Source organism: Ictidomys tridecemlineatus, chromosome 7 (genome assembly GCF_052094955.1).
Source record: "Ictidomys tridecemlineatus isolate mIctTri1 chromosome 7, mIctTri1.hap1, whole genome shotgun sequence".
NCBI classification, from domain to species: domain Eukaryota; kingdom Metazoa; phylum Chordata; class Mammalia; order Rodentia; family Sciuridae; genus Ictidomys; species Ictidomys tridecemlineatus.
In genome coordinates, this window is record NC_135483.1 from 21,917,103 (window position 1) to 21,932,328 (window position 15,226).

The 15,226-nt window shown below is 38.4% G+C and overlaps 1 protein-coding gene across 4 annotated transcripts in view; it reads right to left on the reverse strand.

The window, feature by feature from the left end:
• Positions 1–524: 524 nt before the first annotated feature.
• Positions 525–15,226, reverse strand: part of Aard (alanine and arginine rich domain containing protein) — a 54,643-nt gene continuing 39,941 nt past the window's right edge. For 3 of the 4 annotated variants that reach the window (XR_013423840.1, XR_005737742.2, XR_005737743.2), the window contains one exon: positions 1,678–1,738. Coding sequence is in view for 1 of the 4 variants with exons in the window: in XM_005316366.4 (XP_005316423.3) it covers positions 1,580–1,738; positions 5,373–5,687 (474 nt within the window). In the remaining 3 variants the exon portion in view is untranslated. Of the gene's footprint in view, positions 1,739–5,372; positions 6,641–15,226 lie in introns of those variants that run through there. The other variant, XM_005316366.4, reaches the window with a different exon arrangement.

Sequence of the window (15,226 nt, forward strand, 5' to 3'; positions counted from 1 at the left end):
CATAGGAAATATGTTTTTACAAACCTAATTTTGAATATCACTGTGTATATTCATAAGTTAAAAGCTCATAATAGCTCAGTCCTATAGAGGTAAGAAATTAAGTATCAATAGGCTAGAATAATTTACTTACTATGGAAAAAGTTAAAGACAAACTAAACTTGGTCCAGATATTCTCAAATACTCACTAGAAAACATTTTATTTCTGTTTTCTCTTTCATTGCTTGTTTGTGGGTTTTGGTGTTAGAGATTAAACCCAGAGCCTCTTGCACACACATGCTGTTCCACTGAGCTACACCCCTAGCCCCAGCATTTATTTTTATTTTTTTTTTAAAGAGAGAGAGAGAATTTTGATATTTATTTTTTAGTTTTCGGCGGGCACAACATCTTTGTTTGTATGTGGTGCTGAGGATGGAACCCGGGCCGCTGGCATACCAGGCGAGTGCGCTACCACTTGAGCCACATCCCCAGCCCCCCCCCCCAGCATTTATTTTAAAAAGAGAAAGACCACATCTCTTAGGTTCTTTTGTGTTCAAGAGCAATTTTATTTTAATTAAGCATTAAAATTACATAGCTTGTTATAAATTAATGTTTCCTTTTGGATAACCAGTATAAATATCAATTAGGCCTACAACTATTTTTTAATGTTTTTTTTTTACATTAAAAAGACAGTACTTTTAAGGCACAGTTAGATATTCTAATGCAACAATAAGAACTATTGTAACTCCTATAAAGTAAATGAAAGAATTGCTTTAGTTAGGAAACTTTTTGTACGCAGTCATGAAACTACAACTTGAATAAACTTGGGTAAAAGGAGATTTTATGAAAAGGAAAAAACATATAGGAAATCTGTTTTGCAAATATAATTTCAAGTATAATAGGGAGTATTTCATGTATCTAAAGGATAACAAGCCTGACCTCAGAGACAAGGAACACCACAGCCTCCCTCTCCTTTTGAGCTCAGTGATTCAGTTTCAACCCCCGACCCACCCCTCTGGGCTGGGCTTTCTACCATGGTGACCACAGCAGCTTCTGTGTCCCTTGTCACACAGACTCAGTGAATGTACCTGTTCAAAAAAAATCCTGGGACAATCTGTTCTGTTTTCCTTGATCTGAATGACAATATCCAAGAAGAAGGAACATTCTCAATGGCAAACCACCAGAAGGTCTTGGTCAGATTCCAGGCAGAAGTAATTCCCGAAAAATGAGGGGAGGGCAATGTATTGAACAGGCTACTGGGCTACCAACCAAGATTAAATAACAAAGTAAGACAAAAACAAGTTCAGGCAAAGCCCCAAAAGAAAGGTAACAAAAAGAGGGAAGATTGGAAATTGGCTTGGGCATCTGTGACTTTCCTTCCCATAACCCCCCCGCCCCCCCCAACACACTTCTTGTGGAAAAGAGCCCAAACAATAAATAAATATTTTCAAAATATTTTAAGGCACCATTTTCTCTGTCCTCTTTCTTAGATGTTTTTTCTCGTTTCCCCTAGGCATCCAAATTTTTGGTCTATAAATTGTCCTCAGAGCTCATATCAAGCACATATAATGTTACTGTTAGAATCATTTCAGAGTTATCTCTGTTATGGGTTCAGATCATGCTCCTGATTCACAGCATTATCTTCCAGGGATTGAGATTCTGATGCAATTTCCAGTTCATGCTCTGTTTTCAGCTGCTGCATTTTCGTGTTTAAATCCAGTAAAGTTCTGGCCAGCTGATGGTTTTGGAAACGCATTTCCAGCTAAAAGTTAGGGGAAAAAAAATATAAGGATTTTTATTAGCTTGAGATACAGATCAAATGAAACTGCTCTCAACTGCACAGGAGAAATAAGGAGTCTTTGGGAAAGGAAAATAAGATATCAAAAAAAGATGTATTTCTCATCTTATTTTCACGTTCTGACTATTTGGCCTGGCTATAAAACTGACTTTCTATACGACAAGGTAAAATTCAGATATATAAATAGCTTTTGAAATGGCCTTGAAATGAAAACAAAAATAGCTGATGCACAAAACTGTCCATATGAAAAATACCTGTGTACTGAAGGCTGTTTTCAAGCAATGGCATGTGATCCACGATGAAATCATTTATCTTTATGAGCTTTCCCAGCCACAAGATAACTGCCTAAGGCCATCTGAGTGTTCAGGCTCTGGGCCCATTTACTTGATTACTTGTCATTTCAAGTTTTCAGGATTTTAAATGGTCTCTCCAACGAGCAAAAACATTTAACGACACCTTAGAGGCACATGTATAGTTATGTGTACTTATATAATCTAACACTTTTCACTCTAGAATGAAATGTTCTATAGCAAGGCTGATTTATACCTCCTCCAATCAGAGTTTATGAAGGTCTTCCTGTATTAAAATTTTTTAAAACTAGATCTCTAGGGCAGGTTACCCAGGAGGCAGTCCGACAAAGCTTAGCCCAACATAAACTTTGTATTATAACCTAAAACTAATGATCAACTACTTGTGAATTTCTTGGATCGGGGTCTAGCTTGATGCAGCTCCTGAGAAATTTGCTCTTTCTGCTTCAAATCTCCCATCAACTCGCCAAAAATGACCATCTCAGGATGAACCAGGACATTGTGTAAATAAAAAAGTGCGTAATGCATCAGTTGGTGGTCCGTATGTAATTTGCAAAATAAAGCTAGTGTGTAAAGTTATCTTTCAGTTTTCCCCCACATTTTTCTTCATTCTTCAACACCTAGAACCACATCTATGGTAGCAAGAATTAGCAAGGGATAAAGTAGATGGACATCCAGCTAACAAACAGTAAAAGAACAACACGAAAAGCCCCTATTCGTGGTCTATGAGAAGCTTCAGTTCTCTCTTGGGCTCAGACTCGGGAATCCTGCCCTTTTTTTTTTTCCATCTTCTTTTTCTGGAACCCTTTCCCATGCCAGTTCCCACTGCATCCTGAAGACACACATGCAAAGCTTCACCTCCTTCTGACCTGTGGTTAAGATGCCCTTTACCACTTCTCTTTCTACTGAATGCAATCAAGTGCCAACACTTCCAATTGTGTGGGTAGACATGACTGGCCCCTGCACTGCTTCCACAGCGTTCTGTACACTCGCTCTCGAAACACAAACCAGACTAGACTGATGATGCCGAGGGCAGAGTGTGTGTTTTATTCATGATTATGTCCCCAGCTTGGGTGCATTGCACACAGTACAATGGTCCTCTCCCTATGTGTTTGCTAAAAGACTAAGTGAATGAAGGAATAAATGAATGAACTGATGATAGACAGCCATCCTCTGTCTTCATGCCAAGAAACAGGGAGTAAAATTACTGATAATGGTTCACTCTTAAATAAAGGAAGTATGTGTAATTTACACTTATTTAGGATATTCAAACATCAACAGTTTTTTAACTTTCTTTCATCATGGATGCCTTTGAGAATATGATGAAAGCCATGAACTAGCTATGAGAGGAAAAAAATGCACTTTATGCACCTAAAAATTTTTACATAGAATTTCAATATATATAAGACTGAAATCTACTCACAATACATAAAAACCAATACATCCCACTAGGAAAAGCAAGTCAAACATAACTCCAAATTAACTGAACTTGTTCATCATATCAAAGAAACATCTTTGGTAAATTCTTTTTTAATATATGACACATGTGCTTATGTGTATTGGTGTATGTAGATTCCTACAGAAATCTAATTAATTGACCATAATCAAAAATTACTTCTTCTAGTGATGATGATACTAAGCTAAAATACCCATGTCTATTGCTTCTTCTTTATGACCAATTACACACATTGGCTAGGTGGTTGGCCAAGACGTTGACCATGATTTCTAAATCAGGTACATAATGTCTTGTGAATATATAGAATTCTGTGGTTCCTTTCCAGAAAAACCTTATTTTTTTTTAACACATAAGTATTTGCTCTTTTTGACACAGTCAATAACAATAATTATCACAATAAGAAGAGTCAACAAATAATGCCTATGATCTAGGCACTTGGTATAATATTACCTCATATAATTCTTACAGAAATCCTATGAGATTATTATTTTCATTTGACAGGTGAATAAATAAACTCAAACTTATTAATTAACATCCCAAAGTGGTAGGGCCATCAAATGTTAACAGAGCCCATAAATGCTAATTCTGGGATATGAACCTTCTTCATCTGCTTGGAATTTTATTCCCTATCTTCTCACCCACAAATATACATTACTTGGCTAAAACTCCTACTAGTGGAACAACTTGCTAGAATGTTGTTAAAAGGTGTCTCAGAGTTTCTTCAATATGATCTCTTCATTGGATTTAAATGAGTCCGCTGAGCTGCAGGGAGGAGTAGTGGCATAGTGCTGGTTACAGAGATGGCTGGGCCTCAGCTTTAGCATTTGGCCTCCAGGTGGCTCCATAATGAGGTGGCTCCCATATCTAGCTAGTTAGACTCACTGCTAAGACCCTGGATGAAAATCAAGTGTTTCTTCAACAAGACTATATGGATACAATGGAGCCCTTATCAGATTCGGGTTATTAACATGGTTACGTTGGGTTGACTACCATACTGCCTTTCTTAAAGTCATAAAGGAGATAGATATTATGTGGAGGTACTTAACCAGACAATTCACTAATGTTTAACCATCAGTTCTAAAGTACTGGTTATTGGTATTTAATGTAAAGGAGAAATTTTCAAATCAAGTTTCCATTAATTACATAATTCATCAGCAGCACCATTTCAAAGCATAAATTGCTTCGATTTATGTTGTCCTTTTCAAACTATGTCTGTTTTAGAGGGTTTTTTAAATCTAAAAAAACACTCATATAAAATGTTTACATACACTTCCTCTTGCAGCACACTAAGCCGTAACCTGTCTGATATTCAAAAGCTACAGTTTCACAAAACACCTTACCCTTTCCAGTCTTCTGAATTCTTAACAAAAGGTAAAATAAAAGTATCTTGTGGGATATAAAGAAAGAGTTGCTAATGGGCTCACTCCATCTATCCCAGGGGAGCTTATTTCATTGAATTTTCCTCCTCCACACTTCAAATATACACAAGTCAAAATTTTCCTATGGAGAACTTTTCATATGGCAGAATAATATAGAAACAGGTTGGGGAAGGTCAGCTGGAAACATCACTAGTACACTAGGCCCTGATCAATCCCGGAGGGCCTCTTCCCACGATGTTACTAGGGCAAGGGCAATGCAACTGCGGTAAGTGGACTCAAGCTGGCGCCCCGGGAAGACCAAGGACCGCGGTCAACTCTCACTCTCCCTGGGAACAACTTGGGTGGATCTCCCTAAGTCCTCGGGTAGGCTACGCAGCCTCCAAAGGCTCTGGAGGCGGAGGAGAAGACCCAGGCGACGACTGCCCGAGAGCCGGCCGCCCAGCCCGCGCGCTCACCAGCTCTGCGCGCAGGCGGCCCAGAGCGCTCTCGACGCGCGCCCGGCTCTGCTCCTCCAGCGCCGCCGCCTCGGCTGCCGCCTCGGCCGCCGCGGCAGCCTCCCGCGCACGCCGCGAGCCCCAGCGCGCCACGGTGCGCTGCAAGGCGCGCATCAGCCGCCGCCGCAGGTCCTCCAGCAGCGGGTTGGCAGCCGGAGATTCCTCCTGGACAGCCCCCGAGACCAAGGGTTGGGGACCACAGTCGAGCTCTGCTGGCGACTCCATGGGGCCTCCAGAAAATTCTCTCTGTGCAGTGACCGTAGTCCCGGAGCCCATCGCGGAGACGCAGAGTTGCTCCTTCGGCGCTCTTGCTGTCAATTTGTTTGCAAGTTTGAGCTTTAGGGCGGGTCAGGGCAGGGGCGGGGGCAACTAACAGTACCAGCAAGACCCTTGGAGGAGTAGGACGAGTTCATCCACTTAAGAGAGGCTCCTTTGTTTCCAGCCCTGTCTCTGTCCTTTCTCCCTCTTTTGCAACAAAGGAAGGAAACTGGGTCATTGTTTTTGCTTTGTGGAGTGGAGAATCTTTCTATGGAGGAGGCAGGGAAAACTGAACCTTCAGTCCACGTAGGTAGAAGTTGAGAAAGTCTAGATAGAATATCTTGACACTAAGCCTCCCCGGGTGCCTTGGTTTTTGAATACTTTGTTCCTTGAAAACAGTTTCTGACTTTCCACCTGTCAGGCACTGTGCCAGGTGTAGGGGATGTAAATACTAATTATTAGACCCCACACCTCTCCCCAAGTATCCTGGTCAAAGGGGGAGGAACTTGAGCCCATTTGCGAGTTTGAACAGTCTTTCTATAAATCCAATGACTCCTGCTGGGGATTCTGAAACTCGGTTCTTTTTTCTGTAGATGATTCCTTCTACCACGTCCACGTGGTAGAACGAAGTTCAGATGAAACACAGAAACTCCCTTTACCCCAAAGCATGTACTTTGGTAATTTCCAATTCAATGTAATCATGTGCCAATATTACACTCTTACAAAAGAATACCAAGTCAAAAGACTGCCTCTTTTTGATCTAGTAGAGAATTTCATAAAAGGAATAAACAATCAAAACTTTTGTGTTCTCATACTCTGCAATGACTAAACAAATAAATAAAAATAAACAGTGACTGAATTGCTCACTTGGAACTCTCATCTTAGAGTCATTCCTTCAATAAAGTTGTACAAATCACCTGTAAGGTTCCAAGGTTCCTGGTAAGCACCGAAGGCAGTAAGAGCCCATTTTTATTAATGCTTACTATATGGCAGGTGCTTTCCATGGATTAACCTATTCAGCCTTCACAATAGCCCTGGCAAGGTAGGTGCTATTAGTTTCTGTGTTTTCCAAATGAAGAAACTAAGCAAAAAGTTAAAATGCATATTAAAGGCCACCAAGCTGCTAGGTGGTCCACTGGGGATCTGCACCTAGGAAAGCTGGTTTGTGCTCCAGACCACTGGAATACACCCTGGATATGCCCAACCTTCCAAAGAGAAAGGAGAATGGCTCAAGTTATATATTGCATGAGTTAGTGAAAAAGAGAATGCTCAAAATACTGTGCTCATAACAATCAGCTCTCCTGAAATACCTTTGGTGTACAATGGATTAGAAGGAACACAGGTTACCAGATTCTGCAGATAATCTGACAAATTCAACACTTTACAATAATTTACAACCTCAGTACAATGAAATGCTTATCATTGTACATTGTTCATCTTTATATTCTCTAGAAACATTTGAAGTTGGGTTCTCTTGGTAGAGGTTATGAATTCTATATGATTTACTATTTGTTAGCAAAGTATAATGTTTAGTTTTTGGTGATCAGTTGAGGGGACTTGAAAACTAGCACTACTCAATGAACAGTATAAATGCTTAAAATGCGTGTTCTGCTATGATTTTTCACCTGTATTTCCAGATCATTTTTTCTCAACCAGAATTTCAGTTAAGTTTTATTTAATTCCACAAACAGTGAATGAATGGTGTAGGTCCAGTGTCAAGCATTGTACATGTGAGAGAGATACAATGATGAATAAAATACAGAGCCCAGAGCTGGGAAAGGAATTCATTCATTCATTCAATAGGATTGATTTAATGTCTTGTTATATACTAAGGATTATACATGATGCTCAGGCTACAATGATAAACCAAGGGACAAAATTATGTTTTAAAATTAATAATTTCCTTCTATAGACTGATTTTTCAACTGGGATGTACTTTGAATTTTATTATAATTTTTTTCATTGTGGTTCTGATTTGATTTTTTTCTGTGCTGAGAAGAAGCTTTTTAGTTTGCTGTAATCTTTTGTTTTTGTTTCCTATACTTTTGGGATCTTGTCCATAACATCCTTGCTTGTCCAGATGTCCTGAAGCATTTCCCCTAAGTTTTCTTCTAATAGTTTCATAGTGTTTAGTCTTACAAGTCTTTAATACATTTTTAGTTTATTTTTGTAAATGGTAAGAGGTAGGGATGACTTTGACTCTTCTTGATTCTTAAAGGACATAAAACTTTTTTGATATTTATTTTTTAGTTTTAGGTGGACACAATATCTTTATGTGGTGCTGAGGATTGAACCCCGTGCCTCACAGGTGCTAGGCGAGCACTCTACCACTTAAGCCACAACCCCAGCCCTGAAAGACATAAAACTCTTTAAAGAAAAAATTTAACACTATCTGTGTGGGGTTTTTTGTGGGGGGGTGGTATATTTTTTTGTCCCTAGTGCTTCTTCTTTCCCTTCCCTCCTCCTCTGCCTATTCCTCTTCCTCTACACTACTGGTCTTCCTTCTACTCATTTACTTACTTATTTGTTTTATGTGGTTTATAATGAATGTTGATGTAATATATGTGGCAACTATAGTTAAATATACAAAAGAGATGTATATTTTATGTAAAATGCCACATGGTATTAGCCTTAAGTACACTGAAAAATATTAAGAGCAAATATTTTTAAGCCTGGAGCAATCACTAAATAATAATACAAACAGGTATAGCTAAAAAGCCAAACTAAAATGTCTCCCTAAAATTGTTAAAGATAATCCAATAGAAGGCTGGAATGGAGATACACAGAATTAAAACACCAAGGGGACAAATATAAAATACTAAAATGGAAGACCTAATTAGATCTCATCAAAATTACATTAAATATTAATGTACTCAATACTCCAACTAAAAGTTAAAGATACTCAACTAGATCTTTTAAAGTGGGGACAAAATATATTCTTTCTCAGGAACCTTAACTCTAACGTCACTTCTTTTTTTCCTCTTAAGCCATCTACTCAGAACAATTGTTCTTTTAAGCAATGGGTTCTGTGTGTTTCCTCTCCAAATAAAATGGTCCTGAGTGCTCTTTACAAAAAAAATAATAATAATAATAAGTACTTCTCTAGGCTTGAAAGATTTTCTTTATAAGCTGAAGATAAATACCTATAATATTTTTTGTGAAAGGCTTAGTAATAGTTTGGGCCATTTCGAAATCTATGGGAAAAGTGGTCATTTCATTTTCTGGTTAATTAGCAAAAATTCTTCTTTGGTTGTGCAATGTCCAAAAGATCATTATTGTTTTCCTAACAATTTGCCAGAACTCTGGGTTCAAAGGCTCTTATCACATCCCAGATTCACCTCTTGCATAAGCTCTCTGGGTCAATTTGTTGATAAGTAAAATTAGAATAATCTTTTATTCTTCACACAAATGCTAGGTAGAATTACTAAAGCACCCAGAATTTCACTGAGACAAGTTCATAACAATTCACAAATACTATTTTTTGTTGTTTTTGTTCTTTTTAGTTACACATGACAATAGAATGTATTTTGACATATACAGATGGAGTATAACACCCCATTCTTGTGGTTGTACATGATGTGGAGTTACACTAATCATGTATTCATATATGAACATAGGAAAGTTATGTCCAATTCATTCTACTGTCTTTCCTATTCCCATCCTTCACCCTTCCCTTCATTCCCCTTTGTCTAATCCAATGAATTTCTATTCTGCCCCACCCCACCTTATTGTGTGTTAGCATCTGCATATCAGAGAGAACATTTGGCCTTTGGTTTGGGAGGATTGGCTTATTTCACTTAGCATGATAGTCTCTAGTTCCATCCATTTACCAGCAAATGCCATAATTCCATTCTTCTTTATGGCTGAGTATTCCATTGTGTATATGCATGACATTTTCTTTATCCATTTGTCTGTTGAAGGGTACCTAGGTTGGTTCCATAGCTTGGCTATGGTGGATTGAGCTGCTGTGAACATTGATGTATTAGCCTCACTGTAGTATGCTGATTTTAAGTCCTTTGGGTATATGCCAAGGAGTGGGATATCTAGGTCAAATGGTGGTTCCAATCCAGGTTTTCTAAGGAATATCCATACTGCTTTCCAGAGTGGTTGCACCAATTTGCAATGCATCTGTGTGCCTTTCCCCCCACATCCTCGCCAACAACAAATGCTGTTCTTGTTTTATAAGGGACATGATCAAGAATCTTGCCATAAAGACACATTACTTAACACTGCATCAAGAGATATCATTGAGCTGTATATCTAAGATACAGAAGAATTGGTTTTAGGATTCCAAGAGAAACTCAGTCAGGTCTAAACTACAGAAGTGATACCAAGATAGCCAGTGTCCATTCTAGTGGACAACAATTTTAAACTGCCAGTGACCATGTGCAACCAATATAGTAATCTCCATCACAATGGTGGACTGTGTTATTGCTTAACATATTCTCTGTCTCTCTTGGTGGAAAGGTTATTCTTTCTCTATTCCACTGACCTCAGGCTGGGCTGTGAGATTTGCTTAAGGCAATGAACTATGAGCAAAAGGACATGTCCCATTTGCCAGCAAAAACTTTAGGTGCCATCACACAATCCCTGTCTTCTCCAACAGCATTCAGGGTAGGCAGCTCCGACACCCTCCCACACCCTCCCACACCAGGAGCACAAGGGAAGCTGGCCCATTGTGCCTGTGGAGATTGAGTAAGAAACAAACATTTATAGAATCCATGGAGATTAGTGTTTACTTTTTTGAAAATCCTCATATCTGATTCTCCCTCTGATCTCTCTCTTTTCCCTATAAATAGAGTGTAGATGTAAGCATGCAGAGGACAGAAAGTTCTGGTCAATTGAAGTTTTACTGAATCATTGCTATAAAGAGATGTATGGAAGCTTATTTGCCTAACAAGGAAAATCTAGTTATTAAAAAGTACAAATAAATTCTAGTAACTGTCCAAATACATTTGCTCTTTTATTAGATGTGTTACAAAAGTCAAATGTGACATGGAGATAACGTCAACAGATTTTTACGACAGAATATACAAAGATTCATATGTGGACTGCCAATTTATAGTCTGAGAAGACCATTGCTGCTTGCCTCCATACCAAATATAAAAGGCTAGGTGACTTTTAATGCAGTTTTGATTGCTTATCTCATCTTCATGCTCTTCATCTTGAAGACATTTTAATTACAGCCTTCTAAGACTCAACAGAACCTGGCATCCTCTAAGTGTAGAAACTAAAAATCTTGTGGCACTTTTCCGGAAGCCTTTTATATACTGTGGTAGTCAAGAGTTTTAAGAAATAGAATGAATGTCAAATGTGTCTAAACAGCAACTTTGATACCCATTCTAATAAACGTATTTGTATTGTAACTTACAAGGAGTATGTTATTTTCTCTGACAAGTTCAATTCTAAAATTTCTACATACTCTGAAAGCAATGTCTTCTGAGGGACATTGTCATTTTATGATTGAATCTTTTTTATTAAAACTGAAATATCCTCCATAGTCAATCAGCACATATTTGCTGAGCTGTGCTATTCATAACCAAGCCCAGGAATATGGAAGCAAATGCATTCCTTTTGTGACCCATTACATGCATTAAAACTTAAAAGGTGATAATTGCCAAAAAAAAAAAATTAGTATTTGTAGTAGGTAGCTTCAAAAATGGCTCCCAAAGACCTCTGCCTGGATCTGGTGAACCAGTTCCAATCAGAGTAGCAAAAGGGATGGAATGGAGTGTCATTTCTGAGATTGGGTCACAAAAAGTCTCTTGGTTTCTCCTTGTTCACTGTCTCTTGCTTTCTTTCTTATTTGCTTGTTCTGAAAGACACCAGCTGCTGTGCCATGAGCTGCCCTATGGAGAGGCCTCTGTAACGGAATCAGAGGGAGGCCCCTAGCCAGCAGGCAGTGAGGAATCAAAGCCATCATTCCAGTAGACCATAAGGATCTGAATCAACCAGATGACTGAGAGGGGCTTCAGAGTCTAGAGCGGGAGCAGACATGTTGACAAGTGTTCTACAACCTGAATTTGACAACTCCGTGTGAAGACAAGCTGCAACCGCTTCTTTTCCACTGATAGGCACTCCTCCATGCTTGCTGTGGACTCTTGACTATTGCCCCACTGATCCCTTCCTGTTTGTCTCCAGGGTCCTCAAGTGACTGCAAATTCCACCTCATAATTCATTCAGGAGTCTCTCCTTCTAGTAATGGTAGGCAAGACGGTGAGCGTCTTCAGGTTAAGAAATATCATTATCTTGTGCACAACACAAACACATCCACGGGCACGTACCACGTGACCCTCGACTGCCCATTTAATTAAACTGAATGACACGTTTGGTTCCCTATGTTTTTCTGACCTTCTCTGACATTTGTTTTTCACTTCAAGGATCTACTTACATAAGCCATATATGAGAATTTATTTTTGTCCAGAATGATTATTTTAAAAGCCTGCATTTTGAAAACCTACACTAATTCTATCTATAATTCACTTCAATCCCTCAATAAAAAAGAAACTCCCTCCTTCCTCTTTTTCTCCCTTCCCTGCCAGAGCCCTGTGGTACATTATTTCATCTAATTCACATCAGCACCCCCTAGTGTTCCATCCAGCTTTCTGACAGCCCCTGGGTCAATTCCAGCCCTACCTTGACCTGCCTGCCCAGCTGTGTCTTCAATCCTGTTCCTCAGCTTCACATGCTTCCCCCTGTGTTCACCTCAGACATGAGCCTCTTCACACCACCAACAGCCTCTCTGCTCATTCTTCCTTGGTCTCTTCAAATCTTCCACAAAACCTGTTCTGGACTCTGACTACCACTTTCCTGCACAGAGACATTTTCTTTCTACTTCAGTGAGACAATAGTTAACAACTGTCTACACACACGGCACTCACTGTGTGCCAGCTGCCATTCCATGTTACTCTGAATCCTCACACCTACCCTGTGAGGTAAGTACCAGAATTTGAAGCATTTTATTGAGCAGTAGCTGAGGCTCAGAGAGGTTAAATAACTGCCTGGAGCCGTAACTGTGGGGCACCTTAGAGCGTCATAGGGCAGATCATGGCACACACTCTGAGCTCTCAGCCACAGGATTACCTGGCCTAAGATGGTCAAGTGGAACACCCTCAATGTATCTTTCTTTCACATCAATATCTTAACCTCTTATTATGTTTGTTTACCATTATTTACCACCAAGTCCAAAGGGTGGGGGGACCAGACTTAGGATGAAGTGTGTGTGTGGGGGTTATCTACTCCCCTGAGTAAAAGTAGAAGAAAAACAGATAAAGTTATAAATAATAAAAAGATGCACTAGTGGGAGAGAGCAAATAGCTTAATCAGAGTTGAAAACAGGGATTACACAGAAAAATGAAGCAAATACCACAAAAAGAATAATGTTCAAGGCTATTCACTGTAATACTCTTCGTTATAGTGAAAATGTAAACTATCAAACTATCTATCAATAAATGTGGTAGAGATTGCTAATTACCCACTCAACCTCCATTTTCTCCTCCTTCCTTACTGATAGAACTTGATTTATCAATAGAACCAGTATGAAATGCTAAGATACTTCATTTCCCTCAATTCCTTACATGAAGGGATGGCTATGTGTTAGAATATGACAAATGAGATATAAGCAGAAATTATTAGATAAGACTTGTACAAAAGTTCTTTGAAAAATGGACAGACTTTTCATTCCTTTTCTTCCATTTCTTCCTGATTGGAATGAACATTTGATTGAAGGAGCTCTAACAGCCACTTTGGGACCATGATATTACCTTGAAATTGGAGCCATGCTCAATGTCACAACACTGAAATCAGTCAATGCCTGAAGATATCAGGTAGTCATCACACCAACTCTTACTATATGAGAAAGATAAAACTTCAATGTCTTTGTACTAATTTTTTAATGTCTGACACCAGCAGCTAAAAGTAATTCCTAACTAACAAAATGGAAAGAAATATTTAATAAATTATGGTGTATTCATAGTTTAGAATTCCATGGACCCAATTTTTTTTAAAAAAAAGTAGACCTATGTTCTATCATTGCAAGAAGCCCATCACATATTATCCAGAGGTAAAAGGTAAAAGGTAAAAGAAGTAATCTGTAACATAGGATAGTTTTTTTCTTCATAAATTATAGAGAGATGTGTTTGCATATGTATTTAAAAAGGAGGTTATAAAAATAAATACAGATATAGTAGTGGTACTTGTAGGGGCTGGAAGTTATGAAGGAAGGAGTCTTTTATTCTTTAATCTGTATTTCTCTTTATTACTTCAATGTTTAACAACAAAAATGATGAATTCCATGTATAAAAATAAAGATGAAGAAAAGAGACAAGTCCATCAGAACCCATTTCACTCTGACTACATGGAGATTTTTCTAGACAGTGTTCTGCTTCAGTGACACCCAGGACAATTTGCAAAGAGTGTCATGCAGTGGCTTACACATATCAGTGCAGTGAATTAAAATGCAGGCTGCCAAGTTCAGATTCATTCATTTTCACTTTGTATTGATTTTCATCCTCTTTGTACCTTAGTTAAATATTATGTACAAATATAAAACGTAAATATTTGTGCAATTCATTAATGTGCATTTTTTTCTTCCTTCTTGTCTGGATCCCCAAATTATATTTTTTAAAATAGGTATGATTCACACTTGACATAACTTGGCAGCTATGTGCTGCAAGGCTGCCTTTCTATTGAATTGTTCCTCTTTGGCACAGACAGCACTGTGAACAATAGAAGAGCTGCACCTGTCTTGGAAAACTCAGCCAAAAGGCTGTGGGCTTGGTAGAAAACACACCTAAATGCATCCCTTGTGAATTATTGATAAATACAGGAAGTCACTTGAAGCCTTCAGTTACATTAACGCCAAGTATATAATAGCCCCATAGTTTGACTGAGTTGGTTTTCAAGGAAATAACAACTATACTGTGTATATCTGCACAAGATCATTTTCAAAATGCACCTTCCCACTCATTGAAAGGTATTGGGGAACCCCCAGAGCTGAGATTCTCGTAAAATTGAAAATAAATGAAAATCCCATCTTTCTTTATTATTGAACTCTTCATATAATCCATCCTGATTGAGAATTAAAACCAAATTATACAGAACCTGAGCATAAGATTTTAGCCCAAAAATGTGCTATTTCTGTCTATCCTTAAATTTAAATTAAAAAATTACATTTCTACTAAGGAAAAATGAGGCTACATTTAAGTACATATAACCTAGAAATACTCCGAAGTCAAAAGAAACAAATAGGTTTTGCTAGAGAAACATAGGCTTTCTCTGTTTGAACAGAAAAAGACCATTTTTTTTCCTGTCAGAAGAACACTTCTATCTGACCCATATCAAGTTGATCAGAAAAACAGTCAGAATTTCTAGAAAATTGTATAACTCATTCTATTTCTTCCTCTCTATTGAATGGAGACCTGAGGGGCAACCCTTTTCACATCTCAATTATACGCCAACATTACTTTGTATGGGCTCCTTCTATAAAGAACAGTTAAGAGTCATAACAACACTGAAAACCTCTGCTAGACCCAGAATAGATGAACACTTGAGAAATG